The following is a 17,526-nucleotide window of genomic DNA, read 5'->3' as shown; positions in this document are numbered from 1 at the left end:
ATGTATGACAGTCAAAAATGAGCTACAAAATGACCAGACCCTGCCATTAGCTATATAGAAGACATATCTTGTATGTATAGGGCTTATATGTGGATATGAAGAAGCAATACAGGAGACCTATATTTCCTGTATATGCACACATATGCACCTCAATTTTGCCTAGATGTGGCATATATATGCGCATATCTCCACATATAGGTTCTTTCCATGTGGGTTCACCACCCGCTTTGTGTCAGATGTGGATCAATTGCTGTACCACACTGAGCTGCAGTTTGTGAGTATGCTCTCAATGGTACAGCGGTAGAATTACACAAGGATCCTGGGACTCAGGTCAACTTTCTTAAGTCTCCATAAGAAGTAAAGGCACTGCTGTGTTGTATAATAAAATGTTGTATAAATGTGTGTCCTGTCATTATAAAATTCTCCTTTCACACAGTAACTGTGAAGTGAAGCAGAACACTCAAGATACACATCCACAAGCAGCTGGATTTGGGTGCGAGGAGGGGCTGTTTTATGTTTTTTGTTTTTATCGTGAAAAATATGAGCAGCACGGCACAGTGGTTTGTATATTTATCCATAAATAGATAAATATGAATTCTGCTGTTAAAAACTAATAAAGAAACCATGTAGGAGAGTGGTTATTATGTGCAAACAGTGAGAAACTCTATATTTGTGCAGTGTGTACATGTCAATAAAAATCACTTCTGATTTGAAGCTTGTAACATATATGCACATCAACCCGATAATATTATTTAGTGTTCATGTAAACACTACAATCAGATTCATTAATCAGAATGAATTCAGTCTGATTGAACAATAATTGTGCATGTAAACGTAGCTGTCGTGGCGTTCGTGCAGCTCTGTCCATTGAGCCACACTGATGCATTTCAATGCGGTGCGAACACTTTATTACTCCACTGTTTCATCCCACTTTTGGGGTGTCTGGCTTCCCATAGGTCAGACATTACATACACTGAACAAAATTATAAATTAAACACTTGTGGTTTTCCCCACATTTTTCATGAGCTGAACTCAAAGATCTAGGACTTTGTCTATGAAAAAAGTGTGAAAAAACAAAAGTGTTGTGGTTATATTTTGTTCAGTGTATGTGTGCGCTCAGAAATTATCTTCTGTCCTGAATTTAATGTTGCTAGAAGCACAAACTGAAGTGTGGGCATCACAGAAACACAAATTGGCACATATGGCAATGAATGTAAATCAGTATTTAGATAGCATAACAGTATAAATGTATCTCGCACATGTCCCGCATTGTTCTGTAAAATCACATCTACTGTCCTGAAACAGATCTATAGCCAGATGGTTACTCTAGCACAGAGTAGTTAAATAATTATAATCAGTCAATTTAAATGCGTACATTTGAACGAAAAACAAATCATTATAAAAAACAAAAAGCTTTGTTTTTTTTTTTTTTTTTTTTTTTTTTTTGAGATCAGATAAACTGGTAAACTCCTGGAATGTCTAAGGATCCAGAGAGTGAAGTTCAAAACAGCTCTAATGCACAGAAAACAAGGCTGATCACATCAGAGATGTCTGAGATAGGCTAATATAGCCACTCACATACAGATGTCAGTTAAAATAAAATAAATAATAAAATAACTTCAGCAAGATTTGGCTTAAAAGCACAAGTGTTTTATAGTGGATGCTGGCTGAAGGTGTTTTAAATTTAGATTATGTAGTGGCCAGTGGTCTAGTAATTATTTACTATATATAGTAATTGTAAATTAAATGTATATTATTTACTATATACATTGTTGTGTAACAGAATATGTTGACATGCTTTGATGTTCAAAAACACATTATTTTTCAAACACTGTACATTATTGTAGGTCCTCTATGCCCCACTTCTCTCAAACATGTAATTTCCTACAAAGTCCCTCCTTCAGACAACCACAGTCTGCTCTGATTGGCTAACTGACCCAGTGCATTGTTATTGGCCGAACAAAGGAATAGATCACCCAAAAATGAAAAATCTCTCATCTTTTACACATCCCAGATGTTTATGACTTTCTTTCTTCAGATGAACACAGAAAAAAAATCTTAGTCTATTCTTAGAATAATAGAAGGGGTTTATAGTAAACACGACGGTCAAGTTTAAAGGGGGGGTACAATGGTGTTTCATGTATTCAGAGTTGTGCACAGTGTTAAAGAGATGGATTCTCATGCTAAATATGACCAAAGTGCGTGTGTGTTCTCTTCATTTGAGTGATGAATGTTTTATAAACAAGGCCCAAGTCGATGCTGGATTTGAACATCGTTTGCTATTAAAACTTGGAGCGTCCCTGTAATAAATGACCCCATTCATGTAAGTATAATTGCATCAGATTTCTGTATTTTGTTGGAAATCAGCACTTAAGTGAATATATGTTAATGGAAACAACACAAAATATCAGTATTATTGCTCCGGTGTGACACGTCTCCAGGAGCTCAGCTTTTTTCGGAAATAATCAGAAAGCTGTATTTTTCTTTTATAAATATGATAAAACTAAAGACTTTTTGGATATATGAAGGATGCAGTACTACTCTATAGGTACTCAAAAATAATATGAGATTAGGTGAAACTGTGTATGGTATGTACCCTTTAAAATATTTTTGTATTAATCATTTCACTTAAGTATACACTGATTCATTAACAGGGGTTTTATGAGTTACTGTGTGTCATATTAATTTTAGGACGTCCCATTCAATTGCATTAATCTAAGAGATTTTTTTTTCTATCTGATAAATAAAAACCACATATATTGGATGGCATGAGGGTGGTAATGATAGATTTTCCTTTGAATCCCTTTATTTGTGTGTGTGTGTGTGTGTGTGTGTGTGTGTGTGTGGGTGTGTGCGTGTCTGTGTGTGGGTGTGTGGGCATGTTTTTGTGACATATCAGGACACAACTCTGTATAATGACATGGGTATGACACAGGTATTACAAGGAGAGGGTGACTTATGAGGACATAACCCATGTCCCCATTTTTCAAAACGCTTATAAATCATACAGAATGAGTTTTTTTGAGAAAGTAAAAATGCACAAAGTTTCCTGTAAGGGTTAGGGTTAGGGGTAGGGTTGGTGAAGGGCGATAGAATATACAGTTTCTACATTATAAAAACCATTACGCCTATGGGATGTCCCCACTTTTCACAAAAACAAACGTGTGTGTGTGTGTGTGTGTTAAATGCAGAGCACAAATTCTGAGTATGGGTCACTATACTAGGCTGTGTGTCACTTCACGTTAATGACAATTTTCAAATTTGGGTGAATGTCTGTTTCAGTGAGGTCTTTAAGAGACTTAATAAAAGTGTAAAGTGAGTTTGGCTTTGAGCTTGTAAGAGTGGTTTCCCTACAGTGGTTTAGGCTGTAGGATTAACGAAGGACTAAAGAAACGTTATCAGCACGATGTTATAAAACTGTACATTTCTAGTCTATAACCACCCACTGCCACTTATACCAACGACGGAAATAAGCGCAGTTACAATAGCTAAATATTTGGGAAAGCGTTGCTATTAAGTGACTTTATTGTATTGCAATAGGTAGCACTTCAAAGTTAATAGTGGGCATCATTTATGCTGCAGTGCCCAGGGAGCATTTGGGGGTTCAGTGTCTTGCTCAAGGGCACCTAAATCATGGTATTGCCGGCCCAAGATTCGAACCCACAACCCTAGGGTTAAGAGTCAAGCTCTCTAACCACTAGGCCACGACTTCCCCTCAAATATTGAATAACAATATTTTGTTATCGTTACACTTTAATTAGCTACAAAATAGATGGAGGATGGTAAAACATATAGTTATTTGTACCCAACATGTTTGTAAAATATGACATGAGAGAGAAAGAGAAAGGGGGAGATAGAGAGAGGGAGAAATAGAGGGAGAGAGGGCAAGGCCCTGAGAAGAGAGCTCCAGACATGGAAAGAGTCAGCAAAGAAAAGCCAGAAGAGAGAAAAAGCCTAGAGCAACATTCACAGTCTTCTTTTGTCCCTTCCTTGACCATGTGACTGAAACCCAAATGTGAGACATTCAACCTGACCAATCAGCAGACTACAGCTTCACCCATTGTGCAAAAGGTGTGACAACTAGCAGACCCCCGATGTAAACACATGCTGGCATACAGGCCTTGATTGATATCATCACTTCAATGCCTTCAGGAATGCCAAATGGGCCTTTTGTTACTCAAGATAGTTTGGGACAGGAAAACAGAAGTCTTTGATCATTTTTGACCCTACAAGCTAATAGTTGTTGGTTTTACTTCTGCTTTCTTCTCTGCAGCTCTTTTCCGCTCGTCTTGACTGTCAGACAGCTGTCTGTCGTCTTGTTGAAGACAAGACTTTTGGACGACATACTGAGACCAGAGAGCTCCTCACAATCTCACCAGAATGAACCACACTTCAGCTGCCAAGTACAGCTGAAAACAGAACTCAAATTACAAGAAAAGGCCTACAATCTTACTGTGTGAATCAACAAAATAAGTTTCAGAACAATTCTGACAGAACTTCTTTTCGAGTAGAGAAACAGATCTCCAATAACTTGCATGCACAAAAAAAAGAAGCTAAATCTCTTAGAATGAATCTCTTTTTCTTCCTATTTCTCCTTTTATTTCTGTAAAGAGTTTCGTCTCCTCCCTCGTCTCTTCTTGAAGTGTGAAATGACTGTTTAAACAGGAAGTGTCTGTTTGAGATGACACCGGACAGCAGTTATTTTTATTAATGTGTCAGTATGGGCTCGGGTGCACTGCCTCTCATTCTCTGTAAGTATTTTATTATATTCTATACCTGAGATCTTAAACTAAGCTGCATACCTCCAGGAACTGAGTTTGGCTGCCCTCTTCTACACTTTCTTCTGTTTTCTGTTTCTAATATGTTGTACTCAGTTGAAGATCAATTTCAGCAGGTTGTGCTGTGTGTAGGAGGGTTTGTGACTTTAACCTAACTGCTAATTCTATTGTCTTTTTCTGGCATTTTTAAGTTTATTGTGACAGGACAGATCAGAATTGATAGAAAGTGAAGTGTGTGTGTGTGTGTGTGTGTGTGTGTGTGTGTATGTGTGTGTGTGTGTTTGTGTGTGATGGGGGGTTGTCGTAAAAAAAAAGTCCCGTGTCAGGATTAGCACAGTAACTGTATTCTTTATTGTTCAGATTCAGTGTGATGACATGTTAAAGTGTGTGTTAATGTGTTTGGACAGATAAGTCACACTTAAAGGGACAGTTCACCCAAATATGAAAATTCTGTCATTGATTTCTCACCTTCACGTCGTTCCAAACCCATAAGACCTTAGAAAAAGAGAAGAAAAAGAAGAGAACAGACTCAAATTAAGATCATTTTTATAAAATTTGAGAGTTTCCAGATCCTTAATACACAGCAAGGGAACTGAAACATTTGAGGCCTAGAAACATAGCAAGGGCATCATTAAAAGTGTCAACCGGGAGGGGGGGAGAGCCCTGGCCCTTTGAGGTGGGACGCTAATGTGCCCTCACGGTCCGGGCTGCCCTCAGGCGGTTTCTTCTGAGGGAAGGGGTGCCGAGATAAATAAAGAAAAAAAAGCCCAAGATGAGGCTCGCGCATCACTTTTAGGTACTTTTAGAATCCTGTTAAACTTACTTGGATTTTGATAACATTAAGTTAATAATGTATTTTAATGTCGGCCTCATCTGCCTTAATATTCTCTGAGTTTCCATGTTCCCTTCAGAAAATTAACCATAATTTTACTAAGAAAAAAATAAAAAATAAAAACAACGAGGCAATAATGATTGGATAATTAATAATAATTGAATAATACTGTCAAAATTCATAATGTAATAAAAAATAAACTATTTATGTACATTAAATAAGCTACAAATGCCTGCAAAGTGTGCTAAAAGTCCTGATAACTGCTGTTGTAACAGGATGATCAAATCCTTGTTTAATATTAGGTAACCAAACATTTCATTCAAATATCCACTTAATCTTTCATTTTTGGTCACCTTTTTGCAATAGAGAAATTATTTCTTCAACAAAACCATAGAAACCAAAAACCAAAAAAGACATCACAACCCTTACAAAGACTAATCCTTGGTTTTATGGAGGGCTTGTGAGTGAAGCTGTTTTCTATTTTTTCCCCTTGTTGTTTTTCTGGTCTTTTCTATCTAGTATTTTTTTATACTTTGTTTGGCCGTGTGCTATCCACTTTATCGGGGAAGCATGTCAGCCCCACATGTGCAGGTTTTGAGTTCACTCACGTGGCGTAATGCGGTTAAAGTAGCTGCCGTGTGAGTGTGGAGGAATGTTGTCTTGCCATTGGTGAGGTTGTGGGGCACGAGAGCGTGCTATCTGCCTCCAGAAGGAATAGTGCCATTGTGGTGTTTCTTAATAGTGAAGATAAAGTCAATGAAGTAGTCGAACATGGAATAGTCGGTTGTGATTTTGTCTCTGTCCTTCCTTTTCGTTGCCAGCTAAGCAGTGGTGCCCCCAGAAAATTTTATATATGAGAAAACACACCAGAAAACAGGGGTGGCAAGTTGAGGCCACAGTAAATCTTGGGGTGCCACATCGAAATAAAAAAAAAAAAAACCTAATGGTTTGCTATATTGACAAATAAACATATCTCTGTGATTTCTGGGATTTTATCGATAACGATAATTAGACTATTTTGCTGAGTGTTATTGTGCTGATGTCTAATTTCTAATTTTGCTGACAGCTGACTCTTATTTTTACATTTATACCATTTTTTCTAAAAGTGTGAACCATGTTTTAGGTAAACTACTTGCATTTAGGCCATTACCAAGCAAATGCAATCAGTATCAACAAAATTGATCTTTGCAATGCAGAGAAAACAGAAGCTGCATCTGAAGTGTCATTTAAATGCTTTTACACAGTGTTTATAAACATTATAATGCAGCTCTGAGGGACATGGAACACTTTAACCTCCAGTTACAAATGAATAAATAATGTTTTGATATTTTAAACAGAAAACATTGAAAACTGATGTTTTAAATTATAAAAAAAAAATTAAAAGGTACCTTAAATGTGAAATTAAGTCACTGTTAATAAGTGAGTCATTGTGATTGAACCGAATCATTTAAACGGTTGATTCATTCAGGAACGAAAACACTTTCATGTTGCTCAGAGACGCAAAACACTGGCTGTGTTTGGAATGATGAACAAAAACAGGGAATATGTTGTCTAAAACGTAAGTCTCTTGATATTACCTTCTTGTTTATTGAACTGTTGTATAAAATAAATATCACATTTGTAATTATGCTGACTTGGAGAAAAACATTACTCTTCATGTGATAGTAACTATATGAAATTTTATCAATTATATAGACCTATGAATTTTCTGCCCCCATATCTTGAAAATTTGATAATTGTAAATTTCCAGAGACAGAACGCACTACAAATGTGTATGCGCACCAGTCACGTGATGTATGCGCTCACTCTGTTTTGTTTGGACGGTGGAGGGCAGCTACTCTGGTGGCGCCAATCTGCAGTCTTTTATGGTGGCTGCAGCCGGTGTGCAAGGTTTTTTTTTTTTTTTTTTCATTTCTTAAACAATTGTGAATGTACATTCTGCATTTAAATTAATAGTACCCACTGCAATTGAATTCAGAGAGTGCATTAAGTTCCTTCAACCACCGTGTCCAACCACACAATATCTCATAGGGCACAGTCTCATCCCATCCAAAGTTCCTCCGGCATAGCTCCTGTAGCATGATCTTAGCAGGTAACACTACTGGTCCCAAGATCCCAAATGGATCGTATACTGAACTGGACACTGACAACATTCCACGTCTTGTGCAAGACTTCTCCTGAATCTCCAGTTTGAACTTAAATGAGTCAGTTTCCGCACACCACAACAAACCAAGATCTCTCTTTGTCCAGATCCAGCTCTTTCCACTCCTTGGCTCGACACTCCTCAGGAAGGGTTTGCAGGACAGTGCGCTTGTTGCTTATCCATTTTGTCAGAGTAAAACCTCCCTGCTGACAGAGATTGGAAAGATCTTGAACCAAAGAAACTGCTTCCTCTTCAGATGCCACACTCTTAAGGCAATCATCTACGTAAAAATTATCTTTGAGAGTCTGAACAACCTCCTCATGGAATTCACATTGATGATCATCTGCTGTTTTTCGCAACGCAAAGGCAGCGCAACTTGGAGAGGAGACAGCCCCAAAAAGATGGACAGTCATACGAAACACTGACACTTCTTTTGTAAAATCTCCGTTCTGCCATCACAAGAAACGGAGGAAATCCCGGTCCTCTTCTGCCACTCTAACCTGATGAAACATTGCCTGTATGTCTCCCATGACAGCTACCGACTCCTGCCTAAACCTTAGGAGAACACCAATCAATGTACTTGTAAAATTGGGACCTTGCAGAAGGACTTGATTTAATGATGTTCCTTTGAATGCCGCACCACAATCAAAAACCACCCGCAGGTTCCTCTTCCTGGGATGACGTACACCATGGTGAGGAATATACCACACCTTGCCGCTGTCTCCTTTCAGCTGCTGAGTGGGCAATTGCTCTGCATATCCTTTGTTAATCATTTCTTTGAGGAATGCTACATACTCCTCATAAAACTGTTCATCTCTCTGAAATCTCCTCTTCAATCCAAGTATCCGCTGTTTTGCCAAAGAGAAGTTGTTAGGAAGATACATATTTTCCCTTTTAAATGGTAACTTCAAGGTATAATGATTGTCCTCAAGCTTGACAGAACTCTCAGCAATCTCCAAGAATCTAATATCCTCTCTTGACAATCCTTGCTCTTCTACAGCTTGCTCATTGAAGTCATGGTTGTATTGTTTAAGCAACATCTCCTCCAGTCTACACACAGAAATCCTGTTAACCACTGCAGAACAGTCTTCATCCTCAAGGCTGCCTGCATTCAAAGGACCATTGACGACCCAACATAATGCCGTTCTTATAGCATAAGGGCCATCCCCATGGCTATTTATGACTTCCCAAGGCTCCATCATCTTGGGAGCATTGTTTCCAATCAACAACTCAACGTTAGCCATTATACGGGGAACTTTAACCTTTGCCAAGTAAGGCCATTTGGACAAATCTCCTTTAGATACAATGTTATCAGAACTTACGGGCATTTGTTTCTGTGTAAGTGTTTGTGGAAGCTGATAGAAGATGCTACCATTAATAGCAGATACTTCCAAACCTGAAAGTATGTTCACAGGTACAACTCTTTCCTGTCCCATAGTTTGTAACAGAAACTGAGTTTTTCTACCAGAAAGATTGAGCCGCTGCATAAGGCTTTCTGTACAAAAGGTCGCCGAACTGCCAGGATCCAGGAATGCATACGTCTGGATTATATGATCTCCTTTACTGGCCTTGACTTGAACTGGTAAGATAGAAAGAAGACAGCGATCCTTTCCGGCCCCTGTATGACCACATGTTTCAGTCGATCCCAAGAACTTGTGTGCCTCTGACTCCTTGGAAGCTCGGTTGTAGTTGGCTGTATTTCTGTCTACATGAAGCACAGTGGGATGGTCCTGACTACATATCCTACAAGTCAACCGCTTGCCACAGTTACGACTCATGTGCCCAGCACTTAAGCAACCAAAGCAAAGCCCTTTCTCCTTTAGAAATTCCATCTTTTCCCTATGCTTCCTCTTTTCAAGTTGTGGACAGAACTCCAATACATGATGCTTAGCACAACACAGACATAATGGAATTACTTTAGATTTATTTTATGGCAATTCTCTTCTCATGTTCTTAGTAGTTTCCCCAGATTCCACAGGTGCAACGGTAGTGGCAAAGATGTTTCCTTTAACTCTGCCTTCTGGACGTAGCTTTGACCGATTAACAGGCCTCACGCTAGTTGGCAAGTCTCTAATATCACCAAACAAAGGATCCATTAGGATACTAACCTGTCTTTCAACAAATTGAACAAGATCTTTAAACAAAGCTCTGCATTCAGTAGTTTCCAGAATGTTATGTGCAACAACTCTCCACCGTTCTCTGAGCTTGAAAGGCAATATAGATATAATGACTCTCATATTGCTTGGCATATCTAACTCCTGAAGGTACTGCAGCTCCTCAGTGACATTGCAACAACCACGCAGAAAGAGCGATCTTATACTTATTGCCAAAATGTTCCTCCAATAACTGTTTTGCCTTGGTATAGCCCGAGTTAGGGGTCATGTGAAGACAACTGCGAACCAGCTCCCTAGGCTGCCCCCTAGTAAACTGTTCCAAATAATACAAGCAATCACTATGACTTGCCTTCTCCTCCTCTACTTCCTTTTCAAATGCTCTAATAAATGAAACATACTGAAGAGGATCTCCATCAAACAAGGGAATGTCTCTGGCTGGTAAAGATGTGCAGCGTTGCTGATGGACAAGAGCTGCGGTTATTTCATTTTGTCTTTGCATTATGGTGACAATGTCACCACCCTGACACTCGATTTGTGGCTGAGAAATCACATTAGATGCAAGATGTCCATGAGACTGAACTGATGTCGGTTGAGAAATCCTATCAGGTGCAAGACGTCCATGAAGTTGCACTGATGCATGCTGAGAAATCCTGTCAGGTGCAAAAGGTCCATGAGGTTGAACTGATGCATGCTGAGAAATCCTATCAGGTGCAAAAGGTCCATGAGGTTGAACTGATGCATGCTGAGAAATCCTATCAGGTGCAAAAGGTCCATGAGGTTGAACTGATGCATGCTGAGAAATCCTATCCGATGCAAGAGGTCCATGAGGTTGAACTGATGCATGCTGAGAAATCCTATCCGATGCAAGAGGTCCATGAGACTGAACTGATGTTTTTCCTAGTATATGCTGGGAGAGAGAGAGAGAGAGAGAGAGAGAGAGAGAGAGAGAGAGAGAGAGAGAGAGAGAGAGAGAGAGAGAGAGAGAGAGAGAGAGTATATGGTGTACTGTGGAGCTTGGACAGAGAGAGATACACACACAGGGCTGAGTATACGAATATCTTTATTGGAGCATTGTGTTCAGATGCATTGTGTGAGGTGAAGTAACACACATTGAAGATCTGCTAGGATTGCAGGAAGGAGATCGTGCCGCCAGTTGTGTCGGATGTCGGTTATCTGGAAGAGAAGTGGAAAGATCCAGTGTTAATGAAAGTGTGAGTACACTGAAATATTCGTCGTGTCAACAGTTACTTTGCAGGTGTGGAATATCCATATACCTCTTGTGAGTTGTGACCAGTGTGAGTGGCCCCACCGTAATAGGATTGGTGGGTGAGCCGGGACCAGAAAAAAAAAAAAAGGAGTCTGGTGCCTTGTCGTGGCTGTGACGTTTCCTCTGGCCGTCTGTTGCATCGGTGCCCCCAACGTCCAGGAACTAATCCCCGGTCCTATGTGGTTTTGACCCTAATTCACTGTGAGTGTGTGGAGTGCAGTGGGTGAGTCCTTTTCTTTGCTGTGTGTACACTTGAAGTCTGCAGTGTCGTGCTGTGTCATGTCGTCAGTAATCACCCTCTAGGCTGGGAGAGAAAACCCTGTGGAGAAGAACGTGCACCGGTGTTGTGAGACGACCGTCTTTTATATACACATGCCCACTTGTGGCTTTTGGACCCCTACTCTGCCGAGTGGTGACGTGTCAACAATAGCAAGTAAGGAACAGTGTGCATATTGTGGGGGACGACGACTGAGAGAAGTGTTGGCTGCTATATGAACATCCAGCTGTGTAGCCCTTGTGTATGAATACCTGTTTGTGGAGTGCTTTCAGAGGTTCGCCCCTGTCTAGATCTCTGGTCCGTTGTCTGGAAGAGAGGAGAGGGAAGCGTTCGAGTCATTCCTGAGGTACATACCCGGTGGCACAAACATACCTGAAGTCACCCAGCGTGGTGGCACCAGCTGAGGCCGTGGAAGGCCCAACGTGCAGCAACTTCAATCTGTACTCCTATCCACTCTTGGTCAAATTCGAGAGGTGGTGCGTCCCTCTCCATATATTCACTGAAGCTAAGTAAATTTGTGAAGGAACTCTGTCTGTTACCAGTCCTACAAGTCTGAGCTTGAGGCTCTGAGTCGTCATGGGAGTGTTTCCACGGTTGGAGGTGACCGTGTTGAGTGTTGGTCTGGGAAGTCTGCCCCGGTGAAGAAGACCACAGTTGTCGTGACATATACACCTTCTCTAGACCCCCGAGCTGAAAAGTGCTTAAGCCTGACGTCCATCTCTTCGAGGGTCTGTGAGTTGTATCCATTCAGTATTGTCATTGCATGCCCAGAGCAAAGCTCCAGTTGCCCCTGTAAGCCCATCTGTACGCCTCAAGCTAAGAGCCAGCGTATTGCTCTTGTATACTTACCAGTTGCCCAAGTCAAGCTCCAGTTGCCCCTGTATACCCCTCTGTACGCCTAAAGCTAAGAGCCAGCGTATTGCCCTTGTATACTTACCAGTTGCCCAAGTCAAACTCCAGTCGCCCTTTGTATGCCCTTCTGTACGCCCACCGCTAAGAGCCAGCATACTGCCCTTGTATACTCATCTGTATGCCCAAAGCTAAGAGCCAGGTTATTGTCCTTGTATACTTACTTGTATGCCCAGAGTCAAGCTCCAGTTGCCCCTGTATACCCCTCTGTACGCCTAAAGCTAAGAGCCAGCGCATTGTCCTTGTATACTTACTCGTATGCCCAGAGTCAAGCTCTAGTTGCCCTTGTATACTTACCTGTACGTCCAAAGTAAAGACCCAGTTGTCCTTCTGCATACCTACCTGTACGCCCCGAGTGAAATACCAGTGTATCGCCTTTGCATACTCACCTGCAAACTCCATCCGTAGGGTTTACCGGGACGAAAATCGAAGTTAAGGATTGTGTATCTTTCTTGCATACTTACCTATACACCGAAGGCCAAGACCCCAATATATTCACCTGCATACTTACCTGTGGACCTTTCAGGCGTTTCCAACCGCGGACCCAGAATCTCGTGGCGAACGGCGTCAGGTACGCACCCCACCCAATTCATCAGAATTACTGACCCTCTTTACTCTGCGTGCAGGGACTGGAAGGGCCCCACCGACGGTTCTCCTGCAGGAGAAACAGAAAGGCACTACTTAGAAAAACCCTGTTGAGCCACGTGAAGGAAAGGACACCAATTCACCTACAGGCTTACCTTAGAGTCCCCGTGACAGAGTCAGAAGCGACTCGGACCTATACTCTCTGGCCCCGAGAGTGGATTTTAGATTCCCTTTTCCCTTCCCTTCACACATTTTAGATAATTTAAATAAAGTTGTTTTAATTATACCCACTCTCTCTCGTGCGTCTGGTCATTGGGGTGTTCTTGGGACCTCCTCGAGGTGGAAAACTAGGGAGGGGCGAGACTCACAACATCTGTGGTCCGCTCCGACCTGTGACAATTGCATTCAACTCCAGTTGCTCCTTTTTCCTCTTTATCTTCTGCTCTTGCTCCTCCAAAGCGTGTTTTTCCTTTAACATTGCCATACGGGCAAGCAGTGCAGCCTTATTTGCCTCAGCTATAACTCTTGCAGAAGAAACACTACTGCATGTACTCGCTTTACTTGAACGTTTACTACCAACATTTGTAATACTATCATGTGGATCAACATCATCAACCTTGTCATGCATGACCTCATTGCATGTACTCGCTTTACTTGAACGTTTACTACCAACATTTGAAATACTATCATGTGGATCAACATCATCAACCTTGTCATGCATGACCTCATTTAAAGTAGGCCTAACTTCATTCTCAGCACATGATATCCACATTTTGACTTCAGCAATAAAATCATTATTCACAATCATTTTTGCTTTAAACCATGTCATGTTTTTCCTTCTCACTTTCAGGTAACATACCCATCAAAGAACCATGAATACCTTTTGCTTCATCACACAAATTTAAAAGATCATCAAAAGCACTTTGTACATCTTTTACATTTCTTTGTTGCATCAGACCTTGCATATTTTTTCTTAAATTAGTAGCTTTAATTAACAGACTTTCTATCACTCTGTAATTTTTCAACCTTTGCAACAAATGCTTTAGGAGTTAATTTCACAACACGTTTTTCTTTGTCCATTTGAACATCAAGGTCATTTAAAGCACTCAACTGTGGCGCTTCCATAGGCCTGTGTTCACTTTCAGATGTCTCCATAATACACAAAGTCAAAAGCACAATTGAAACGATTTGAAACTAGTTCGCAAAGTTAATTATTTTCTTTGACGACCAATGCATTGGATTTATGTCCCATGATGTGTGCACACAAAATGAAATGGCCATTCAACAATAAGTAGCGCTACTAAACATACCTCTTCACGTTGGGCGCCATTGTTTAAACACAGCTCCTCTGCTGACGTTTATAGAACAGCTCCGATATCTTTCGTTGCGCTGATGGATAGTCCGTAACCCAGAAGGAGAGACGTGCGTGTATAATCCACAGATGCGAACGCTGCGACGTCCTCTCGTCGCGATTTCAGCTGACCTTGGTCGTTGGTAAAGTCGATGGAAAGCTCTTCCAATATACTTGATTCCCTTCAGCAAATTATGAAGCTCCAAAGTCACATATAGGCTAAACACAGTTCCTTTTAGGTTGATAAACCGTTTTTGACTAAATGTAAGCGGCCAAGTCTAATACTTTAAGCTGCTGAGGGATGCTGGATGGTGCTTGTAATGGACGCGCATGCTTGGGTTACTATTAAATGGAATGTCCACACAAGATGTTAATATTGCTCATTGTTGTAGATTTATTTTACCATTACTGGTCTTCATTTCCATATAGGCAAGAATCCAAATGAACAGTCAGTAAATCCACCAGTCCTTCACCTTTACAATGACTTGCATAGCATGGTACAAACAACCTAGCGTAGCGGTCAAAAACGGTGTGCACCTTCCCTCCAGCAACACCTGCTACCTGAAGGAAGGTTCCCACCTATATATTGTGAACAATTAAGCAAGAGTGACCCCTACTGGACGTACCTGTACATAAGACCAAAATGGCTCTTCCAGCGATATTAATAAGACGTTTGTCTGTGAGATCTGCGAGAGCTCTCATGCGCGCCACGGAGGCTGTCAGTCACACACACAACAAGAACGAGCGAGGCACACACACACGCATAAGGGGCCATTCAAATATTATGCGCGCTCAAGTTCTTTATTTCAAATGTAGGCGTGCGGTATGTGCGCTCATAATGGAAGCGACGCGCACGCGGTGCGACGAGCTCGTTTTTTCCAGGCGCGTCTGCACCGCATCGAGTTTAAAACATCTCAACTTTTCAGAATGCCGCAAAGCGCACCGCAGGTCATGTAACTTCCTCACTTTTTCCGTAACAACGTTGAAAGCTCAGCCAAGATGAAGGAACAGCTAATAGCTCTATGTGGATTTTTAAACTAATTTAGTAGCAGTGCTACTGCAAGCAGTTTTTAGTGCTGCAAATCCATTTATCCATTGCTGAAATTTCTGCGTCTTCGTGGAGAGAGCAGGTCATGGTTGCTTAGCAATGGCAGACTCCTCAGGAGCGCAAGTACCCGAAGGCTTTTGGGGAAAAAATCAGAAAGTGGCGTGCCTAGCGTTTTCCACGCTTTTTTAGACATGATATGTGAATAGCCCCTTACAGTACGAAAACTCCTGCTTCCAAAGTGTGGTTATACTTCACTAGAGTTGATGCAGACAACGCTGGTTGTCATAAGTGCAACAACATTTTTGCATGTAAGGGCGGAAACACATGCAATCTGTCAAAGCATCTTTCAAAAGTGCATTATGTGCAGACAGAGAAATGCAAAGTTTTCGACTGCCTAACACAATTTCAAAGTACCGATAAGAATACCGTTAAAGTACCGGACCGTTAAGCAGTACCGGTAAGAATAGTAATACCATTAAAACCTTAACGATACCCATCCCTAGTCTTCTGACTCTAGTATGACACTTTCTTAGGGGGAGTTCATTGGTCGGGATTACGGACTTGATGATATTAAGTTATTCCTTAGATCAACAAAAAAATAAAGGAGTGTGCACATGCAGGAATATTTTCCTGATGTCAAACAGTTCATTGGAAAAAAACAAGAAGCCTAATGGCAAAGAGTTGCTTTGTAAACAAAGAAGTCTAAAAACATAAGAAAATTGTGAGGAATCTCAATATTGCTATAAACAACGATGTCTGTTAATTTTAAAAGTAGAATGGCTGATGTTTTTTTTTTTTTTTTTTGCTATTTGGGTGTTTTTTTTTTCTCTTTTATGAATGAAGTTCATGTAGCTACTTTGAATGTTAACGGTGCTAGAGATTCTAGAAAAAGAGCTACAATATATGAAGTAATTAAACAGAAAGATATTTATGTTGGTTTGTTACAAGAAACTCATAGCGACTTGAAAAATGCTGCGAGGGCGAGGGAGTTTGATGGCATCCCTGTGTTAAGCCATAACACCTCAATAAGTGGGGGAGTTGCCATTTTATTCACAGAGAATTGTAGTCCTATCTCTTATGATGTTGATGAAGTAGTAAAAGATAGGCTTTTAAAAGTTAGAGCTGTTGTTGAAAGTTATGTGTTTATTTTTGTGTACAGGGTTTTTCCTACATTGAAAATTTGTTGACGGCTGGCAAAATGATTTTTTTTTTTTTGTCCCGCCAAAGCCTTTTTTGATCGGTAATTGGGTTTTGTGAGTGAAGCAGACTTCTGACGGAGAGAATGAGCACAGTCTTCAGACATCTTCACTTCTGTCTCTGCTCTCTCCTCGCATCAAAATCACCTGATCCTAAAGGTCGGAAGAACTAATCCATGTTTCACGTGGTGCATTCTGAAAATATTATTTTTGAATTACCGCTGGGTGTGAATTGCAGTCAAAAACAAACAAAAAGTTGCCTTATCTTCTCTTACAACTTCTGACAAGCATTCCGCACATGCAGCTGACATAACTTTAAATAAAACAGACACACACAAAAAATCTATCCAGTTATGAAGTGTTTTGTGTGTGTGTTGACAAATCTTTCGCGATCTCAAGATTCCCACACAACACGTCCGCTAAAGTCCGATTCACGACCTAGAGCCGATTCATTATAATGAATGGTTAAAGCAATTGTTCTGCCCAACAGTGTCTGAATCTGTGTGAAACAAATCATTACTTCTTAGAAGAACATACACATCTGAAATGAGAAAGTAAGTGTGCTTACCCGATTTAGTAAGAGTTGTTAGTAAAATTAAGCCTTAATAATCCACAGTATGTATAGGCCTATGACAATGTGTAGTAAATCACAGATAAAATCATTTAGTTTAAAGTTCGACTGGAGTGAGATGAAACTAGATCAAAGCACAAAGCATGCTGTTGCTAGCTAGCTGCTAATTTTATTAAATTTTATATGGTAAAAAATTACACCATTACACCTTTTCACGCTATGTTTTAAATGCTATTTTTTAAATGCTACTTTTTAATTGATATGATTATACTAAAATAATTATCAGGTCTATTAAAAAAGGATTTTATCTTTCTAAACTATGAAAGCCAGTCGTGGAAAAATCCCAGCTTTTTTTGCAAAGAGGGCAAGAAATGATGAAAGTGATATTTTTTTCATGAATAAATAGGATAAGAAGAAATCACAAACTGTTTCTTTGTATTTATTTTAAATGTAAC

The 17,526-nt window shown here is 40.3% G+C and overlaps 1 protein-coding gene across 2 annotated transcripts in view; it reads left to right on the top strand.

The window, feature by feature from the left end:
- Nucleotides 1-4,713: 4,713 nt before the first annotated feature.
- Nucleotides 4,714-17,526, top strand: part of LOC113076116 (B-cell receptor CD22-like) — a 37,809-nt gene continuing 24,996 nt past the window's right edge. For both annotated transcript variants that reach the window (XM_026248794.1, XM_026248795.1), the window contains exon 1: nucleotides 4,714-4,751. In XM_026248794.1, coding sequence (XP_026104579.1) covers nucleotides 4,721-4,751 — 31 coding nt within the window. In that variant the 5' untranslated portion in view covers nucleotides 4,714-4,720. The remainder of the gene's footprint in view (nucleotides 4,752-17,526) is intronic.

This window comes from Carassius auratus, unplaced genomic scaffold, assembly GCF_003368295.1.
Source record: "Carassius auratus strain Wakin unplaced genomic scaffold, ASM336829v1 scaf_tig00018938, whole genome shotgun sequence".
Classification (NCBI taxonomy): Eukaryota; Metazoa; Chordata; class Actinopteri; order Cypriniformes; family Cyprinidae; genus Carassius; species Carassius auratus.
The sequence above is the reverse complement of the archived record's forward strand: the minus strand, read 5'-3'. Positions and strand labels throughout refer to the sequence as shown.